The sequence below is a fragment of the Canariomyces notabilis genome (genome assembly GCF_033297395.1).
Source record: "Canariomyces notabilis strain CBS 508.74 unplaced genomic scaffold N656scaffold_1, whole genome shotgun sequence".
Classification (NCBI taxonomy): Eukaryota; Fungi; Ascomycota; class Sordariomycetes; order Sordariales; family Chaetomiaceae; genus Canariomyces; species Canariomyces notabilis.
The window spans coordinates 2,226,533-2,247,171 of record NW_027041823.1 but is presented as its reverse complement, the minus strand read 5'-3'; the positions used below and the strand labels follow the sequence as shown (position 1 = coordinate 2,247,171).

The 20,639-nt window shown below is 54.4% G+C and overlaps 5 protein-coding genes across 5 annotated transcripts; 3 read left to right on the top strand and 2 right to left on the bottom strand.

Annotated features, from left to right (window-relative positions):
* Nucleotides 1-1,370: 1,370 nt before the first annotated feature.
* On the top strand, nucleotides 1,371-2,538 carry N656DRAFT_680511 (galactose oxidase; the record flags this gene model as incomplete). The annotated part of the gene is made up of 4 exons (XM_064810550.1): nucleotides 1,371-1,640; nucleotides 1,719-2,103; nucleotides 2,164-2,446; nucleotides 2,499-2,538. Coding segments are annotated over 4 exons (978 nt in total), but the record flags the coding sequence as incomplete, so codon positions are not given.
* Nucleotides 2,539-6,779: 4,241 nt separating this feature from the next.
* Nucleotides 6,780-7,969, bottom strand: N656DRAFT_773885 (uncharacterized protein). Its single transcript, XM_064814153.1, has one exon. The coding sequence runs from the start codon at nucleotides 7,675-7,677 to the stop codon at nucleotides 6,901-6,903; it is 777 nt and encodes a 258-aa protein (XP_064675273.1). The 5' UTR covers nucleotides 7,678-7,969; the 3' UTR covers nucleotides 6,780-6,900.
* N656DRAFT_773883 (putative ER-To-golgi transport protein) lies at nucleotides 7,936-9,664 on the bottom strand. The gene is made up of 3 exons (XM_064814152.1): nucleotides 9,157-9,664; nucleotides 8,551-9,081; nucleotides 7,936-8,488 (listed from the first exon to the last, which is right to left on the bottom strand). Exons 1-3 carry the CDS (start codon nucleotides 9,439-9,441, stop codon nucleotides 8,315-8,317), a joined length of 990 nt encoding a protein of 329 aa, XP_064675272.1. The 5' UTR covers nucleotides 9,442-9,664; the 3' UTR covers nucleotides 7,936-8,314.
* Nucleotides 9,665-9,835: 171 nt separating this feature from the next.
* On the top strand, nucleotides 9,836-12,431 carry N656DRAFT_773882 (SRP54-domain-containing protein). Its single transcript, XM_064814151.1, has 4 exons — nucleotides 9,836-10,175; nucleotides 10,278-11,229; nucleotides 11,299-11,825; nucleotides 11,886-12,431. The coding sequence occupies exons 1-4, from the start codon at nucleotides 9,942-9,944 to the stop codon at nucleotides 12,129-12,131; spliced, it is 1,959 nt and encodes a 652-aa protein (XP_064675271.1). The 5' UTR covers nucleotides 9,836-9,941; the 3' UTR covers nucleotides 12,132-12,431.
* A 146-nt stretch (nucleotides 12,432-12,577) lies between these two features.
* On the top strand, nucleotides 12,578-20,529 carry N656DRAFT_825767 (phosphatidyl inositol 3-kinase-like protein). Its single transcript, XM_064818456.1, has 9 exons — nucleotides 12,578-13,290; nucleotides 13,340-13,971; nucleotides 14,030-14,304; nucleotides 14,356-15,499; nucleotides 15,551-15,799; nucleotides 15,853-17,085; nucleotides 17,139-17,607; nucleotides 17,661-18,141; nucleotides 18,190-20,529. The coding sequence occupies exons 1-9, from the start codon at nucleotides 12,678-12,680 to the stop codon at nucleotides 20,417-20,419; spliced, it is 7,326 nt and encodes a 2,441-aa protein (XP_064675270.1). The 5' UTR covers nucleotides 12,578-12,677; the 3' UTR covers nucleotides 20,420-20,529.
* The last annotated feature ends 110 nt before the right edge of the window (nucleotides 20,530-20,639 follow it).

The following is a 20,639-nucleotide window of genomic DNA, read 5'->3' as shown; positions in this document are numbered from 1 at the left end:
TGCAGAACAAGATTTTCTGCGATCTGCGCCTTGTAATGTGCTCGTCACTCGGCCCAGTAGTCAGACTACGTGCTTGTAATTAAGTTGCCACTCATCTGATGAGACGCTCACCATCTAGGTTGCTAAGGCCAGAAATGCAGAACTTGTCGACGGACGGTGCTGGTCGCTCTCCTGAACTCCATACTTGTGGAGCCGTCAAAAGTGCAGCTGAGAAGATATTTGCTTCATCAATGGCTTCGTAGGATGGGATATCAGTGAAAAACGCGATTCCTCATCAGCCACTTCCGCTTCTGCTTTGCCGGCCAGTGTGCTGAATGTGCTGAGCTCAGCCCGGGAACGCGAGACGCTGTAGTTCACGTTAGGCTGGGGCAGGGCGCCCAGATCGGAAGAGCGGCAGCCCCTGAACCGCCCATTTCTGCCCCTTTTGCAAGCCACAGGCAGCAGCTGGAGACACAATGGCCGTCTGCAATTGGTCGCCCTTCATCAGTGTGACGGAGACCAGAGAAAGAGTGATGGTGTTCTGTCACTTCTGTGTGTTCTGTGGTGCTCGGTTGCGCTGCGTTTAACCTATCTTAACTTCCGGGCATGGAGGTTCCTACCTGCGTGCCTTCTTGATGTGTATACCTACTTCGTACTTTCCCCCGTACTATAGTAACTCTCCTCACTATTCGTATTGCTTGTTAGCGTTAGGTGGTATCTGTATGCACACTGCCCAGTACATACCTGCCCCAACACAACCCGGCCGCCTGGCGCCCAGGTCTGTCCACCTGTGCCTCTCACGGGTTCTCAAACCTAACTCGGAAGTCGCATTGAATTTTTATCCTCTCGAATCTAACCCCTGTATATTGCGCCGGCGACCGCGCCCGGAGACTAGCAACATTCATATCTTCGCCGGGACGTTTTTTGGATTTGCTTTAACAGTGTACGGAGTAGTGTTGCGAATGAATGCTCACTACTCGATTTATTTTCAGCTGCTGCATGGTCTTAGCAGGGAAGTCTGCGCCACGTGCTGACAGGGTATCACTCTCGGGGAGCAGCGAAAAAAAAAGACAAGAGGTTGAACACCCAAACCGAACCGCTGCGCCGTCTCCACCGTGAGACCGATGCTCTCCCTGCCATCTCCAAACTCAGCATCAACGCCATTCCCGACACCCGCACATCTCCGGCCTCGAAGCCAAGCCGGATATCCACCCTCGAGCACGGCTTGTCCACCCGCTCCTGCCCGGTCGAGTTTGGGCCCGACGCCTACGGGGTCAATTGAGAGTCGTGCGGTCGTTAGGCCCTGAGGTCTAGCGAAACCATTTCGCACCGCGGCGCTTTTCGAGATCTCCGGTGAGGTTGGAGCTTAGCGCGAAACTACACCGTCCACCATGGCGTTTCTTTTCAAATCGAAGAAGAATCAGGACAGGGCGCTTGCAAGCCGGGATGGGTCGGGGTCGGCGATGGGCGCGGCCGCGCGCGTGAAGGAGGAGAAAGGCTCGCGATCGACGCCAACAGGAAGCCTGAACTCTCTTGAGAATGACGGCAGCATGGGCAGTCCAGATCAACCCTACGCCCGCCAGCGAGGTCAAAGCCTAGATCAACAGCAACAAAATCCGCCCCAGATGCAGCCGCCACAGGGGCAACCAGGCGAGCCGCCGGTTCGTTCCTCCTCCCCAGACGCTCCATCATTGAGCTCCTGTCGTCGGACCCCGTGGCTGACATGTAGATTGTCGCAGTTTCGCGGTGCCCCTCCTACACAAATGACACCAAGTCCGAATGCTTCCCTCTATCCTTGGTCGCAACGGAGGTTGACATACACCTCGACACACCCCAGTCCATTTCCTCGATACGGCGCCGCAGTCAATTCCGTGTCCTCTAAGGAGGGTGATATCTACGTCATGGGCGGCTTGATAAATAGCTCTACGGTGAAGGGCGACTTGTGGATGATTGAGGCCGGTGCTAACATGGCGTGCTACCCATTGGCGACCACTTCCGAGGGGCCAGGGCCGAGAGTCGGCCACGCCAGCCTGCTGGTAGGGAATGCCTTCATAGTTTTTGGCGGTGACACCAAGATTGAGGAAACCGATATTCTCGACGAGACTCTCTATCTGCTGAATACTTGTAAGACCAAGAACCTGATTGCATGACTACTTATTGGCCGGCTTCGCTGACGCCCCTTAGCAACGAGGCAATGGTCGAGGACTCTGCCTGCTGGACCCCGGCCCACTGGGCGCTACGGGCACTCCTTGAATATTTTGGGTTCAAAAATCTACATCTTTGGCGGTCAGGTGGAAGGATACTTCATGAATGACTTGTCGGCCTTTGACTTGAACCAGCTCCAGATGCCCAACAACCGTTGGGAGTTGCTCATACCCAGCAGCGACAATGGAGGCCCGCCCCAGGGGAAGATTCCTCCCGCCAGAACGAACCACTCGATGGTGACTTTCGGTGACAGACTGTATCTGTAAGTTATCCCCTGCCTAGGGTCATCGGTATCCATTGCTCAGACTATCTAGGTTTGGCGGCACAAACGGCTTCCAATGGTTCAACGACGTCTGGGCCTACGACCCCATGACCAATCTTTGGTCACAGTTGGATTGTATAGGCTACATTCCGTCCCCTCGCGAAGGCCATGCGGCGGCGCTTGTCGACGATGTCATGTACATTTTCGGAGGACGCACTGAAGACGGCGCCGACCTCGGCGACTTGGCAGCATTCAGGATCACCACCCGCCGCTGGTATACGTTTCAAAACATGGGACCCTCACCATCGCCGAGATCAGGACACAGTATGACAACGGTTGGGAAGACCATTGTGGTTGTGGGTGGAGAACCGAGCTCTGCCGCTACCGCGGTTAATGACCTGGCGCTTGTCTACTGCTTGGATACGACCAAGATCCGGTATCCGAACGATTCAGGGCCCACCCCGAACGCACCGAGGACTCAGTCGAGACGGCCCAGCGATCTCACTACTGCTCGGAACATGCCTTCGCGCGACGGCTCAACTGGTCCGCCAGATGCCAAGAGGCAGGCTGGAGTCCGGTCTCCAAATGGTGTCGAAATGGGCCCATCGAACGGTGTTCCTAATAGCTCATCGAGGCTTCCGAGATCCACAGGCCCAGCGCCACCCGCCGGGCCGCCACCACAAGGTCAGCCACCAAAACCAGGCCTTAGCGCAGCACCTCCTCGTGCGAGGAATCCTTCTACCGAACCGTCCGACCAGCCCCGCGGTTCCCCGGTAACATCGCCCACTTCACAACAGGTTGCAGCTCTCAAGGAAGGCGAGAGCATCGCTGCGAACGAGAGAGGCACCGCACCTGGGCAGAATCCTCCGCGGTCGTCGTCTAGGCAGGCCGAGCAATCCACCGACGCACCAAAGCTGAAGCCAACGAAACAAGGCCGGAGCCAAGGCTCTGTCGACATTTCGACTGAGCCACCTCTCAAACAGGTCACGCCTCGGCCATCCTCTCCTCCGCCACCGACTAGACAGAACAGCAACCCTCTCTCCAGGCGGTCATCCGCTAGGAATTCTCAGACCGTTGCCCTGCTAAAAGAGCTCGATGCTGCAAGGAATCGCAATGCATGGTATGCTTCCGAGCTGGAGCTGGCGCGGAAGGCCGGTTACGTGCCCAATGCCTCGTTGAGTCCGTTGCTCGACGGCCGAGCCGCCGAGACGTTCGACGATGATGACAAGCCGCTCATCGAGGCGCTACTGGCGATGCGAGCTGAACTCGCCAATGTCCAAGCATCTATTGATAAGCAAGCAGTCCTGGCAGCCAAGCAAATCGCCGAGGCGGAAAAGCAACGAGATATTGCCATTCAAGAGGCTGTATACGCCAAAGCTAAGCTGGCTGCAAGAGGCGGAAGCGCGATGAGCACACCACAGCTCGACAACGATAAAGATCCGGACGGCCGTATTGAGGAAATGAGTAGGAAGCTTGCTTATGCGCTCAATACTCAGAAAGAACTTCAGGACCAGCTGGATCGCATCAGTTCTGAGTATGAAGTGGAAAGGAAAGCTCGGAAACTCGCAGACGATACGGCCAACGCCGCCCAGAAGAGGATGGCGGATCTCGAGAACTACAAGCAACAAAACGCATCCGAAGTCGAACATCTCAAGGCTGAGTTGCATATGGCTCAGCGGGAGGCCCGAGAACAGTCGGTTGCTGCTGCTGAAGCTATAGCGGCAGCGCAGATGCTCCGTGTAGAAAAGGCCGATTTGGAGCAGAAGTACAACGATGCCGTCGGAAGTTCACAAGAGCATGCGGAAGCTTTCGAGTCTCTTCGTGAGGCACTGGTCGCGTCTGCTGATACCAAATCCATACTGGAACGGAAACTGGACGAGGAACGGGCGCTTAGGGAAAAGGTCGAGTCCAAGCTGAATAAACTCAAAACTGAACACGAGGCGCGGACAGCAGAACTGGTTGCGGCCACACAACGTCTGAGGGATGCTGAAGAGCTGGCGGAACAACACGCTAACGAAGCGCGGCTGCATCGTCAGGCCGTGTTGGCTGGGTTGGACAAGATCTCGACAAAGGATGCTGCGAAACCAGACAAGAGCGAGCAGGAGCGGATTTCTGCTCTACAAGGACAACTGACTACGGCTAATGCCCTGGTCAGAAAGTACCAGCAGGAAGTGGACACCGCAGCAGACAGGTTACGGGGCGCGGAAGAGCGAATCGCCGGGCTCGAGGCATACCAAGAGCAGATCAGCCGCGAGGGCGTCTCAATCCGCCGGCAACTTCAGAACGCTCTCAGAGAGACGCAATCTCTACAGGCCGCAAATTCTGACCTCAAGCAGCAGCTAGCTAAGCAACAGCTCGAGACCAATGCCATGCTCGTGCAGCACAACACCCTGAAGAATATTCTCAGCGAGCGCGGCATTTCCCCGACATCGGCTTCGCGTTCGCGCAGCAGCCCCCGCAGCAGCCCTCGCGAAGGGTCTCCAGAGCAGATGCGCCTGCGCGAGCTCGAGCAGCAGCTGACTGCCGCGCGCAACGAGCTCGAAGAAACCAGAGCGCAGGCTGCTAACAAGGCGCAAGAGTCCGAGTCTACATACCGCGAGAAGCTCGCCCAACTCGAGAATGATTACGAGTCAGCCGTTCATTACGTCAAGGGCACCGAGAAGATGCTGAAGCAGCTCAAAGAACAGCTAGCACGGTACAAGACGGAGAACAGCCGGCTGAAAGAGCAACTCGTGGAACTTGAGGACAAGCTGGAGAATGCTGAGAAAACAGCCGCCAAGGACGCGCCGCCCGCGGACTGGGAGACCCAACAGAGGAGCCTTCAGGCCGAGATCGACAGGCTGCAGGCCGACCTGCGTGGCACAGCAGCCAGGCTCGATCAGCAGGTCCAGAGCATCCGGCAAGAGCTTGTCGAGGCACAAAAGGACCGCGATGCGGCCATCCGAACCAGTGAAGAGGCCATCCGCCGGCTAGAGAGCTCAAAGAAGGATCTCGACCAGCTGCAGCAGGAGAATATACTTTTGGAACGCCGCGCCCAGGACGCCGAGCAGAAGGTTAGCACCCTTCTTGACCAGGTCGAGCTCAGCGTGGATAATTATCGCCGCCGCAGCCGCCAGGTGCCGAGTTTCAATTCGGAAAACATCCCATCGGGCGTGGGTGATGGTGCTGCTGCGCCCAGGAGCACGAACGGCGGCGGCCACGGACATGGCCATATGCGGCAGGAGTCGAGTGAGGTGGAAAGCTTGTATGGCGGCGCCGGCGAGGGCGGCGGCATGGGCATGGATATGGGCATTACCGAGGCCAGAAACTCCACGGCGCTGGATAACTTGGCCAATGAGCTTGAGACGCTCCGGAGCCACTGGGAAGCGACCAACAAGAATTACCGGCTGAGCAACACGTTTGATTTTGAGACGGGCCCTGTGCCTAAAAAGGACGAGAATGTCAGCTCGGGCTTGAGCGAGAGCCTGGCTGATTGGAGAAAGAGGTTGGATGATAGCCACCCGGATTCCCCTGGCGGGGCAAAGTGATGTGTGATGGTAAAAGGCTGATGGAGGATTCGGTCTGTAATACCCTCCTTTTCTGGTTTCCCCCTTGTTTACCTTGTTCAAAACTTTCGCTTCTTGCTCCAATCTGTTAGGTTATTCCCCATCCGTGGCTCTAGAGCCGATTATTTTGTGTATCTTCTGTATCGGTCTTGCTGATCAAACCATTACCTGTCGGTTTCTATCCCTATTCAAACAAGCATGTGTCACCACTAGTTGGTTTCTCTTCTGATTTCCATTCTCCTTTTCTTACACGCCCATTTCTGGTGTACGGTCCCCCTTATTTCGAGCCCGGGATGGATAACGACGGCGTTCTCAGTGCGCTGTGCTTGTTTGGTGTGCTCTCTGGTGCTATCTCGTGGTATATAGGCGAGGAATTTATCTTTGCGGTTGGTGGAGGGGCGGAGAAACACAAAAGAGCCGGGGAAATGGATGATCGATGGGATGAGAGATGTGAGGAGGGGAATGGGTTGGGTTGTTTGCTCGATCCGCTCGTTTCCTGGATACTGACGCTAATGCCGACGAACGAGTCCTCTGAGGGGGTGGTTTTGCTTGTTGAGTACAATATACCATGTGTCGTTCTTTGCTGTGCATTTGGAATCTTACGTTTCGCTGGTCTGGTGAACGTATGTGTCATTGTAGACCGAGTGGTCATGTGTGTAGAAGCGAGACTGCTGTCGTGGGAGAATTCAGGCCAGCACATCACCACTGCAATAAGCTATGATCTCATCTGGGAGTTAGTAAACATATGGGATGGGCATCACACTAGTAGGATCGCAACAGGTTTGAGGTCCGGTATTAGTAAGTTCCATGTATATGCCAGTTCCACTATCATGTCGTCTCTTCATGATACGTACTCATATGAAACAATCGTCTATCATCCAGAGGATACATTCAACCATCTTCCTCTGATCAGTTTGCCGACGACAAACTGAGATACACCCCCCAGCCCAACCCAGCCAAACTCCCCACCAAAGTCCTCGACGTGACACTCGTCAAAAACACATAATTCACCACACTCACGAGCGGCCAGAACCTCCATCCCGCAACCAAAATCGGCCACAACTCATCCTTGGCCTTCTCCCAGACAACCGCCCAGTCCACGGTGTCGTACCTCACAGCACCCCAGGGGTTCTGCAACAGCAGCCCAAGCCCTCCAAACCCGGCCCCGCCGCTAGCAGCAGCAGCAGCAGCACCATGCTGCTGGCCATGATGGGCCATGGCCATCTGGATACCATGCATAAAACAACTGTACAGCAGCGTGTTGAGCACGGCGCCGACCGTCTGGTCCAGCAGGGTCTTGGCGAGCGTGTTGCGCTTGCTGAGCACGGGCTCGACCAGCCTCCCCGCGGCGGCCTCGTCGTCGAGCTCCTTGTCGTTGCCCGCGGCGGCCGATGCCAGGGCCTCCTTGGTGGGAGCCATGTGGTACGCGGGGAAGGTCGACTCGAGGAATTCCTGCCAGAGGAAATTGGGCGGCGTGGAGACCAGCCCGAAGAGGAGGAATTGGAAGGCGGGGATTAGGTTGAGGGTTATGGGTTGCTTTTTTTGTTTGAGTTTGGGATATGAAGGTAAGGACGAGGAGAGTCTTACATTGTTTTGTTGAGCCTTGATGATCTGGGCAAGGATGGCCGAGAGGGCATTGATGATGGCTGTTTGCACCGTCGCGATGACGATGGGAGGGGTTGCCATGGTGGGCAGGAGACTATTTCCTTTGAAATAGAACTTGGATCCAGGTTCACAGTACTAGTCTCCTATACTTTGCTTGAAATTGGAACAAGTTTTCTCGAGTCGTCCTTCAAACTTATTGTAGGGATTGAAGGTTACCAAGTAGTGATGTTGAGTTTGTGTTGACGGAATTGATGAGCTCCCGAGACCCACTGCAATGCAATGCTGTTCTTGTCCAAGCTACTAGTGGTCAGTTTGAATGATGAACTCACACTACAGAACCTGAAATTATCTCCTCGCAATGTATACTCATGCTGATATTTATACATATATTAACAAAGAAACCAGCGTGGCCATTTCCAAGTCGTGGTCAAAAGAGCAGCAATGAGATTCTGGTAGATCTCTCTATAGACCAGCCAACAATGGAGCCAGGATCTTATTCTTATCCACATCTCATCTAATACACACGCTTGCCACTGTGCCTCACTCCAATCGAATCAAGCACTCCTCTGAGTATCGAAGCATTATACACCTATTTAAAATTCCTTGGCTAAGACCAATGCTCGCTCCTCTGTTTTGTTTGCACACCTCCCAGCCCACGACCAAACCGGGATTGAAGATCATACCATGCCAGCCGTCGACACACAGCTCAAGCCCTTCCCTACGATCGGCTGAGGATCCACATGAAGAACAGCTGCACAATGTATGAATAGAAAAACAGGAACTGCGTCCGTTGGTTTCTCTTTGCCCGCGAGTCGAGAGGATGCATCGTCTGCATCGGGCCCCTGCTGTCACCGTTATTCTCCGGCAGGAGAACATACTTGAGGGACCGCATCTAGCGCAAACACCGGCGATCAGAATAAATCCCATGGACACCATTGAGGGGAATAGACATACCAAGAAGAGCGAGTTTGCCAAAAAAGTGTAGATAAACAGAGTCCAACCAACCCAGCCGCTCGTTCCCTTGCCACCATTGACAATCTGGGCGATGCTGATGGTCACGATGACACCCACAAACTTGTACCCCGAGTACGCGACCAGGTCAAGCAGCTGCGACTCGTTGGAGATGCTCAACAGGTAACAGCCGAGCTGAAGGCCGAGGATCTCGACAATGACCACCACGAGCGCCGTCGTCGCAATGTACCCGAACAGCTCCGGCTGGAACTGACCCCGCAGACCCGAGATGAGCGCCTGCAAAAAGATGTACGTCACCAGCGACATGACGGGGATGTACATGTCCGGGCTGTTGATGTCGTCGCGCGGGGGCAGGTACCACGCCTCCTGACCCCCCGGTCCGCCCGTCGCCTGCCGCCGCGTCCATGGTTTGTGCCGCCAGGGGAACAAAACCAGGAAGAGCTTGTTTATTACGTACGAATTGGTCACGTTGAAGTAGTGCTTCAATGCCGAGACGTTGACGAAGCGGTTTACCTGCGCGACCAGACAGTTAGAGAGCTCGCCAAGAGAAGCACCGACGCCCAATTGTCGTAGTATGCATAGACTTACGTTTTGCTCAATGTATTCCTGCCCTTGCTTAAAGGCCGTCTGGCCAAACTGCGACGCCAGCTGCGCCGCCGGGTCGTTGATGAAGTTGCCGTACTGGCCAAACATGTTGCTGCCGCTCGACGGCGCGCGCGGCTGGTGTTGTTGCTGGTAAGGGCTGCCATCGTAGCCGACTTGCGGTTGCGCTGTCGGCGGCGGCGGCGATCTGAGCTGGGGGACGGTAGAGACGTGCTGCGGCACCGGGTGGTGTAATGGGGGAGAGCGTCCGTAGGTTGTTGGTCGCTGCATTTCTAGGCGGAGGGCTATGTCAAATCTTCAAAATAAAATCGAGGCTGGGTGAGAGGGAAAGTCGACCCTCTCGTTGCGCTGAGGATGAACTAGTTGTCGGCGGGAGGCAGCCGTGTATTTAGGGTGTGTTGCAACCTAGGTGGTTTATACGGGGAGCAGGTTTGTTCGTGAAATGCTGCTTTCTACTTTGTCGGTGTAAGGTGGTGTTGGATCTGGACATGTGTTTTTGGAGATTCCCATGCTGTCATTCAGGAGGGTACCTCCTGCTTTGTACTGTACCCTCCCCTTGCACACACAGCACAGGGCTCCGGAGATCTCCGGTGGGGTGCCTCAGACAGCATAAACCAATCACCAAATGCGATCCTTATCGATACCACGAATCGAGTCCAAGACACACCGACCCCTGGCTTTGACTTGCTGTAACTTCAAGGACCTGTTGCACACTTACTCCTAGAGGCAGACTTTGAGGCGAAATCACAGATAGCGCCTCGCAACCCAGGATGCTGGACACGTTCGAGATTCTGACCACGTCGGGAGTGGTGCTTTGGTCTAGGACCTATGCACCTGTCAGTCCGTCCGTGGTCAACAGCTTCATCGCCGATGTTTTCATCGAGGAGAAGAGCGCTGTCGCCGGTACGAAGGACGGAGGGTCTGCCGCCAACAACCCGCCGTACAAGCATGACCAGCACACGCTACGATGGACGTTTGTAAAAGAACTCGGCATCATCTTCGTGGTGAGTACCCACACTACACTAGATATACCCCCGCGCGCCCCCCTTCCGCCGGCCTCTACACGGCAGCTACGGATCGAGCCACCTACTGACATACTACAACAGGCAGTCTACCGCTCTCTCTTGCACCTATCTTGGATCGATAAGCTTGTCGACAACATCAAGGCCATCTTTGTCAGTCTCTATGGCGACCAACTCACGAAGCCCAACACCACGATTGTCGAGTGCATCAAATTCGACGAGTACTTTGACCAGCAACTACACGAACTGGAGCAGACCGGCAGCAAGGCAGATGCGCGGGCGTTTGGGGACGAAGTGCACTTGAGAGGCATAGGAGATGAACCACCGTTGCCGCCCAGTCTTACCGAAAAGCCGCAGACCAAATCGTCAGCCGATTCGACCCCTGTCGCGACACCCGACGCCTCGCGTCCGTCTACCCCAAACGCTCCCCATATTCTGGCAGCCAAGGCGGGGCCAGTAGCCAAAATGTCAAGGCGAGCGAGGAAGGGCCAAACTAGTCACCCGTCGATAGCCTCTTCAGGCGACGAGGGCCAAGGGCGGAAGGCGAAGCCAGCCAAGCCAGTCAAGCGTGGGAGGAAGTGGGATGCAGATGGGTTGGCGGACGAGAGCGAAGATGTCCGGCTCGACTACTCCGTCTCAAATATGGCGAGCGAGAGTGAAGCTGAAGCCGGCGGCAGGCCAGGGGCGGTCGAGGAGGTGGACTCTTCGACTTGGGGTTCGAGGACGAAGGGGAAATTCGTGCTCAGGGACCTAGGCGACGAGGTCCATTCTATTCTGGCAGATGCTGACGCGAAGAAGAATGCTGCGGCAAAATCCGAGTCTTCATCGGGTATTGTGGGATCGAGTCTGAGTGCGATTGGTGGACTGTTTAGGAACGTTGTTGGTGGCAAGGTCTTGACCAAGCAGGATCTGGAGAAGGCTATGAAGGGTATGGAGGAGCACCTACTCAAGAAGAACGTTGCGCGTGAGGCTGCTGTGCGGCTGTGCGAGGGTGTTGAGAAGGAGTTGATCGGTGTGAAAACTGGTAGTTTTGAAAGTGAGTACCCCTTTCCCCCTCCCCCATATATACCCTCCATGACCACGTAGCTAATCACGAACCACGCAGGCATCAACACCAGGATACAGAAAGCTATGGAGGCCTCTTTAACGAAAATGCTAACCCCCACCTCGTCCCTCGACCTCCTTCGCGAGATTGACTCTGTCACCTCTCCTCCGGCAACGTCGCTGCGCAAAGCCCGGCCCTACGTCATGTCTATCGTCGGCGTCAACGGCGTGGGCAAATCGACCAATCTCTCCAAGATTTGCTTCTTCCTACTACAGAACCAATACAAAGTGCTCATCGCGGCCGGCGACACCTTCCGGTCTGGCGCCGTCGAGCAGCTGGCGGTGCACGTACGCAACCTCAAGGAGCTTACGGCGCGCGAGGGCGGCCAGGTCGAGCTCTACCAGAAGGGTTACGGGAAGGACGCGGCCGCCGTGGCCAAGGATGCCGTCGCATACGCCGCTCAGGAGGGCTTTGACGTGGTGCTGATTGACACCGCAGGGCGTAGGCACAACGACCAGCGCCTCATGTCGTCGCTCGAGAAGTTTGCCAAATTTGCCCAGCCCGATAAAATCCTGATGGTTGGCGAGGTAAGTTGTCCACGTCGCCGGGGAGAAGTTGTGAGATTGCTGACTTTTTGTCTGGTCTAGGCTCTTGTCGGTACCGACTCGGTAGCTCAGGCAAGGAACTTCAACGCTGCATTTGGATCCGGCCGGTCGTTGGATGGTTTTATCATTTCAAAGTGCGACACGGTTGGGGATATGGTCGGGACGTTAGTCAGTATTGTACACGCTACTAATGTTCCGGTGTTGTTTGTCGGTGTCGGGCAACATTATTCGGACCTGAGGAATTTCTCAGTCAAATGGGCCGTTGAGAAGCTGTTGAGCAGCACATAATGATATGGTAGCTTGAGAAGTATAGCCAGACTATGTTGAGTATCGACTAAGGTACTTTCTATTGGACAGGGTGTGAGAGGGCGTATTGGAAGGATGCTCAGGCTCGATACTCAGGCCTTTTCCCGATAGCGACATGCCAGCATTGTGATCCCCAAACCAAGTCGTGGGCATGAGCTTTCAAAGGGTTTTGTTCAGGGGCTTGAGGACAAGGGGTACATAAAAGGGTACAGGGTTAGGGTCTGATATAGATAGGAGATGCCTCGATACCGCTTTAAGTAGGGTTTCCGCTCAAGACAGCCACAAAAGCCCCCTGTAAGCCACGATTCAGTGGCTAGTGATTCGCTAATGAGCGGAAACCCTACTTACATAAAATGGTATGTCTAAATTTATGTCCTCATGCATCACGTGTTGACGTGCATCAAGCCAAATGTCGACCCCGCGTAAGGCGCGTTTTGGTCTGTTTCTAAACCACAAGCTTCCACGCTTGGGCTGAATGCTAGCACCATTTGCTTTCGACCAGCTGCGCCAACCATGGGGTGACAGCAAATGGCTTCCGAATCGCACGTCAAAGCGGCCAGACTAAGCCGTTACGATGGTGCTAATTCCCTAGGTGCTGCAGGCCCGCCGCCGTCGACACTCGCTGCACAGCTCGTCGAGAATGTTTCAGCTTCCTCCCGACCCTCTCGACCGGACGAGACAACCGAGCTTAAGCGCCTGTCTGCCGTTATCGAGAGAGTGAAAAATGATCCCGGTTCCGTCAAGACCCACGAAGAGCGTGTTGAGCATAACCATCTGTTGGTCTATGTCTGCGGCGGCGTTTTCCTCGAGAGCCTCAAGCTAGACGACGCCTTCGCCGATGCCGAGCGACTGCGGACCGAGGCATTGAAGGCCATCAACTTCCTCAAGGTCACAATAGATGAGACACCGACCGTGCTAAAGAGCACCACAGATGGCAAGACGTTCCTATCCCGGGGTGAGGAGCCCTTGTGGCTGTGGATTCTACCCAAGCTGCTTCGCATGCTCGGCCACCGCCGTTGCCTTGCCATATCTGCCGAGATAGAGGGACTCTGTCAGTACATATTGCTTCTTGCAACACGGAACGCCTCTCTTTGGGACCTTGGCCCGTCTTTGATGCAGTACTTCCAGGTGAATTTGAGCGGTAAGCTGTCACCTCTTGTCTACACTCTTCCCCGCGCTAACTCCCTTAGCTATCCTTGCCCGTTTCAAATCGACCGAGCTATCGTCGCGAGAAACGTCAGTTGAAGTTAGGCTACCCCCTGGGTCGTTGTTAGAGGCTTTGCTCGGTTCTCCTCCGCGGGGTTGCTCCTTCGCTCTGCTAGACCCTGAACACGCCATCCGACATGCTACCAGTCTTGTTGGTATAATAAATAGTGTGATTGCATCCAAAAGCGAGCCCCAGGCGTCTCTGCTCTACAGCCAAAACCTCGTCTGGCTGTTGGACTCCACTCAACTGTTGGGCTCGCTTTTGGCGACCTGGCCGGTACCATTGGAAAGCTGCCAGGTTACTATTTTGCAGATTGCCCTCGGTCTAGCTGAGGGCCATACCAGTTCACATGGAATGGAGACAGCGCTCTATCACAAGGTCAATGCTACTCTGGCGCTGGCCTGTACGGATATTTTCTTGAATCCTCATCAACTCCTTGTGGAAGATAAGGATGGCGAGAATCTCAGATCTGTAATCAGTTTAGCTTTAGTCCACCTCGCGCAAGTCTCTGTCGACCACGAGCCTACCTCTCGGATCATCGCTTCTAGACTGCTCGCTACCGCCCAACGACTTGTCTCCGATAACCCTACCGTCGGGGCCGGCACCGATGTATGGGTAAGTTCTATGCTTTCACACCGCTGACTGGTTCACCACTAATATATATATCTTATAGCGGGCTGTTCAGTTGCTGCACCAAGCTACGACCACCCCATCCAAGCTCGCACTCAACGATGAGGTCCGCCCGGCCAAATTTACGGACATTGCGTTACGCAAACAGGTCGAGAGCCTGCTGTCGCGGCAAAAAACCGATCAGGTCTTGGCACCGGCGCCCAAACGCAGGAAACTGAACGACGAGCCGTCCAAGTTGCCTGACCTCGCAAGCAGGCTATGTTACTTGCTAGATGCTAACCCTTCAAGTCCCGTTGAAAGCTTGGAGTCTCCCATCATGTTTGTTTTCCCCAGTGACTGCCTAACGAGACTCATGCTGATTTAAGATAGGGAACGCTTCCCTGAGATGGGCGAAGACGGTCAATGCCAGCTGCTCGATCTCGTCTCCCGCATTCCATGTGCCGCTGATGAGACATTGAACCTCAGGAAGGCTGAGAAAACAGGAGCTATTAGTTTTCAGTGTGACTTTTGTTCACCGACGAAACCTGACTTTCCATCTCCAAGTTGCCAACACGAAGAGCCTAAGGTCCTTGGAATTACCCTCTTCGGCAAAATCATCAAATTGCCCAGCTTCTTGGAATCGAAGAGACCGCGTGTATTCGCCATGGTGGCTCTCCGCCGTATAGCAAAACATTCGACAGAAACCGAGTATTGGGACCTGGAAAAGTCTGGTCCTGGACAATGGTGTCTACAGTCCTTGCATAGCTCTGTGAGGGAGCTTCGGATCGCTGCTGGGCGAGCCCTCTCGGTTTTCATCGCAGAACCCGCAGTTCCTGGCTTTAAGAGGGATGTCCTGAAACGGAATAGAACAAATGTGTTAGGCATCCTCAAGTCGCTCTCCGACAAGGAAACCGCGCGCTTGCACGAAACCTGCATAATGGCCTGGGGCCAGGTTGGCAGGGTTGTGTCGGCTGACGAGCTCAACCTTGTTGTCATCAAGCTTGTGGAATATCTCGGACATCGCAATATGATAGTACCTGCTTTTGCGTTTAACGAGCTTCTCAGTCTTGCCGACTCACGGGGGGAGACACCAGGGCGCCTCCTCCAGCCTTTTTGGGCAAGCCTAGCCTTTTCTGTTGTCAAGGATCTCGTCTCCAAGCCGCAGACTGCAGGGAGAGTAGCCGAGTTGCTGCAGATGAGCGTACCGGGCCTTCTGCGAATGCTCCAGAGACATGCCCTTCCCTGGCTGGTGCTCACAAAGAAGAGGGAGGTAATCCAGAAGATCGCAGAAGCCAGGGGCGAGACTGAGGCCTGGCAGCCTTGTCTAGATCCGACCAATCTCCCGTCCATCCTAGCTCTCCTCCTCGTGCAGGACGTGCCGGATATAGTCGCGCATACAATGTCATTGCTTGGTCATGTGTCTCCTCACTTGGAGGGGTTTGAGTTGGTGGAGCTTCTCCGGACGGACCCTCTCATGATTGCCCTTGAGCTCTTCAAGGCTGCGGCAGAGTCCAACGAGGCTCGGAAGGCTAGGGTAAGTCGAACAGCTCGGTACATGGAACTCAAACAAACTGATAATATCTAGGTTCGAAATGCCCTCACGACAATGGCGAGTCTCCTTTTAGCCGACCAAAAGGACAAACGAGCCAAGAAGTCACATATGGTTGGACGCTATCTCCAACAACACGCACTCGGCTTGGCCGCGCGGCTGAGCGAGGTCATCACCGACAACCTGCCTCTGAGTCCTCCTGTCTCGGAGCAGAGGCGATGTCTCGGCGCCATGGAGGAGATGATTAGGGTTTGCAAGTCTTACGTGTGCATAGCCCGACCACAGGCATGTGCCCTCGCTAGCCTTTCTTTTGAAATCCATGCTTACCAACTATTTAGATATCTGCCTGCCTCGTCTCTGCCCTGGCGTCTGATGAACTCAGATCTGCCGCCTTCTCTTGCTGGGAAGTCATGCTCACCGAAATGGAAGAGGCAGATGTGGAAGCGCAAATCGAAACGACCTTCTACATCATCGGCTATTACTGGAAATTCTTCGATGAAGCAACGAAAGAGAAGGCCAAGGCTCTGATTACTACCCTACTCAACAAACATCAACGCATCGTGGTTGAGTACGCCCACAGGCTGCCTTCATTGAGCCATATTGACGAACTCTCAGAGCTGTGCAAGGCTCTGGATAACCTGCGCTCACCACTAGATAACAGGGATGCGTTTAGCATCTTTGCTCAGCGCCTTGGCCACGAAAATCCGGGAGTGGTGGAACAGGCCTTAGTCGAGCTAGTAGCATACCTCGAGCAAAACCAAGACTACCTCCAATCATCTGCCATCAGCGAGCAGCCAGATCCCGTTGTCACCACTCTCGCAAGGTCGCTCCTCGACTGCTCTGCCAAGTACAACGGTTGGCTGCTTGATATCACCCGTCTGTGTGCCCGGGCTATTGGACTCATCGGCTGCTTGGACTCGAATCGCCTGGAAACTGCGCGGGAACAGCAGCAGTTTGTCGTCGTCCACAATTTTGAGGATGCTCGCGAGACAACTGACTTCGTGGCGTTTTTGCTCGAGAATGTGCTTGTCAAAGCCTTTCTGTCGACAACCGACACCAAATTCCAAGGGTTCCTTTCATATGCTATGCAGGAGCTCCTGAACAGGACCGACTTTAGGTTTGCCTGCACCACTGAGGGACAGCAAATCCATGAGCCCATTTACAGGAAATGGCTCGCCTTCTCCGAAAACACCCGGGAGGTGCTGACGCCATTTTTGTCGTCAAGATTCGTGGTTGTACCCATGCCGCCGCCAACGACCGAATATCCCATATTCAGGCCGGGACGGTCATATGCCATCTGGATCAGGGCCTTTGTTCATGATCTGCTACAACACGGCCAGAATCTCTTCGCTCAGGCTGTCTTTGAACCCCTTTTCCGGCTTATCAAAGTCAAGGATCTCACCGTTACCGAGTTCCTGTTGCCATACGCTGTTCTGCATGTCATTGTTGGGCAAGAACAGGTTGATACCTTGAGAGCCAAGATCTCGGCAGAGTTGATAGCAATTCTCAAGCATCAGCCCTCAGAGGCGGCATCCTATATTGAGAGGGAAGAAACAAAGCTGTTCTACCAGGTATGTGTCTCTAATACGCGCGGCTTCGCAAATCCTCGCTGACACTACAGAAGGCGGTGTTTCGAATCATCGACTACTGCATGAGATGGATGCAGGTCAAGAAATCTCGCCCCTTGACAGCCAAGGACCAGACTTGGATCAAACTGGTCGAGGGTGTCATCGGCTCCCTTGATCCCGAGTTGATATCGCAACGAGCTGTGGACTGCAAGGAATATGCCCGAGCGCTTTTCTTTTTGGAGCCCCATATCGAGAATCGCAGGCAAAGTGCTGAAAAGGAGGAGAATGACCGGATCCTGCAGTCATTGCAAAGCATTTACACACAAATTGACGATCCCGATGGACTTGAGGGCGTATCGGCGCACCTGCAGCACGTCACGTTGGATCAGCAGGCCCTCACCCATCGCAAAGCGGGCCGTTGGACCGCAGCGCAGACTTGGTATGAGATCCGGCTTGCCGAGTCACCTGAGGATGAGGATATCCAGGTGGATCTCTTGACATGTCTCAAGGAATCGGGGCAACATGGTCAGTCTACTCTAGGCCTACTAAATTTGGTCTCTGCTGACGTCTTTGTACAGATGTCCTTTTGAACTATGTTGAAGGAATGGAGCGGACAGTGAATAACGTGAACAGGATTGCGCCTTTTGCCGTCGAGGCCTCATGGGCGACCGGCAGGTGGCAGACCCTTGAGAAGTATCTTCGCCTCTACAACGGAGGAGACATCTCCGAAGTGTTTGACCTTGGTATCGGGCAAGCTCTTCTATGCCTCAAGGATGGAGACGTGGGGAAGTTTAAGGAGCGTGTCCAGAAGCTGCGAGACCAGGTAGCTGGTTCAATGACATACTCAGCGACATCGTCGCTTCGGGCATGCCACGACGCCATGCTCAGGTGTCATGTCCTCAGCGACCTGGAAATGATTGCAAATGAGAACCTCAAGGGAGACGGAGACCAGCATGTTGTGCTCACGGCGCTGGATCGCAGGTTGGAGGTGCTTGGGGCGTATGTGAGCGACAAGCAGTACCTGCTTGGAGTGAGACGAGCTGCGATGGAGTTGATGCGGTACGTGCCTTTATGTGTCCCATTCCCAGGCTTTTGCTGATTTGTCAGACCTCGATTCGGAAATGAGGACATATCTTCGCAGTGGCTGTCTAGTGCCAGACTGGCGCGAAAGGCCGGGTCAATGCACCAGTCCTTCAACGCGGTGCTGCATGCCCAGCAGCTTGGTGATGGCTCTGCAATGATCGAGAACGCCAGGTTGCTGTACAAAGACGGCCACCATCGCAAGGCAATCCAAGTCTTGCAGCTCGCTATCAACACCAACTCTTTCATGACGGAAACCACTGACAGTATGCCGCCGACTCCAAGTAGAAGCCCAGAGACTCAGCGGAACCTTTTGAGCGCAAGAGCGCAACTACTCCTTGCAAAATGGCTTGACTCGACAGGTCAAACACATGCCAGCGCGCTGCGGTCGCAGTATCAGCAAGCAGCGAAGACGCACCCCCAGTGGGAGAAAGGTCATTACTACCTCGGCCGCCACTACAAAAAGGTCCTTGAATCCGAGCAAGGACTCAAGCCGGATGATCAGTCAGATGAATACCTGACTGGCGAGACTGCGAAGCTAGTTATTGAGAACTATCTTCGCTCGCTCAACTTTGGGACTAAATACCTATCGCAGACGCTGCCACGGATCCTGACGCTGTTCCTTGAGCTGGGTGCTCAAGTTGACAAGGCGCCAGATGGCAAAATCTCGCTGTCTCGGGAGCTGCACAATCGTAGGAAGGCCATACTTTCAGAGGTTTGCAAGCACATCAAAAAGCACATGGCCCGTATGCCTGCATACATTTTCTACACTGCGCTTCCGCAGATTGTAGCAAGAATAGCACATCCGAACCCCGAAGTGTTCAACGTGCTGGAAGAAATGATTTTGAAGGTGGTTCAAGCCCATCCTCAGCAGGCCCTCTGGAGCCTCTGTCCACTCATGACAGCGAAGCAGTACAGCGAGCGGCGCACTCGCGGGATCATGATCCTGCAAGCTGTTCGCGGGATGACGAAAAAGGTCGAGGGCGGAACGTATGAGTGGAAGCCGCTGCTAAGGATGGGCGAGAAGCTGATTGAGCAGCTTCTCCTCGCCTGCCACAACGGAGATTTTCAGAGCAACAGGACGATAATGGCCAGCATCACGAGAGACCTGAACTTCAATCACAAGGTTACCCCTTGTCCTCTGGTGGTGCCGGTTGAAGCTTGTTTGACGGCCACGCTGCCAACCTTGACGGACAATGTCAGGAAGCACAAGGCCTTCTCCAGGGATGTCGTCACGATCGACTCGTTCCTCGACCAGGTCTTGGTTCTAGGCTCGCTGGCAAAGCCACGCAAGCTGACGGCGAGGGGATCAGACGGCAAACTTTATGGCCTCCTAATCAAGCCGAAGGACGACCTTCGGACTGACCAGCGTCTGATGGAATTCAACGGGCTGATCAATCGTTCGCTCAAGCGCGATGCTGAGTCGAGCCGACGGCAGTTGTACATCAGGACATATGCAGTCACGCCGCTCAACGAAGAGTGTGGCATCATTGAGTGGGTCGACGGGCTCAAGACGCTGCGCGATATCCTTCTGGGCATCTACAAGACGCGCAATATTCAGCCAAACTACACCGAGATTGCGCAAAAAATGGAGCAAGCCGTCTCTTCCGACGATAACATACACTTGTTCACCAAGGATGTGCTCGGTACGTTCCCACCCGTTTTGCCAGACTGGTTTATCACGCAGTTCCCAGACCCGTCTGCTTGGTTTGCGGCTCGATTGAAATACACCCGTTCGTGCGCAGTCATGTCCATGGTCGGCACGATCCTGGGACTGGGCGACCGGCACGGCGAGAATGTCCTCCTCGAGGAGGGTAACGGCGGCATATTCCACGTCGATTTCAACTGCCTCTTTGACAAGGGTCTCACATTCAGGCAGCCCGAGCGCGTACCGTTCCGTCTCACGCACAACATGGAGGCCGCCATGGGCATCTATCGCTACGAAGGGCCGTTTAGGCACTGCAGCGAGCTGACGCTGCGCATCCTGAGGCAGCAGGAAGAGACGCTCATGACGATTCTTGAGGCCTTCATTTACGATCCTACGCTGGATTTGCAGAGGACGAAGAAGAAGAACTATGAGGTAGTCAAGCTCAACCCGACCAGCGTGGTCGAGAGCATCAGGCGCAAGGTCAGGGGCTTGTTACCTGACGAGAGCATACCGCTGGGGGTAGAGGGCCAGGTGGAGGAGCTGATCAAGCAGGCGGTGAACCCGAAGAATTTGGCGGCGATGTATATCGGATGGTGTCCGTTTTTGTAATCGTTGTCAGAGGTTCCGTACACATTAGTTAGAGGATGCAAATACGGAACAAGACGAGTGTATGGCTAAGAGATGATTGTATAGCTAATTAAGAGACGAGTGGATGACCAAAAATCGTAAGCACTCGTTAAGGAGGGATGGGTAAACACAACGTACGACACAACGACTACTGCAACCACTTCACCCATTGTCCATGTTAGTACCAATGGTCTAAAGATCG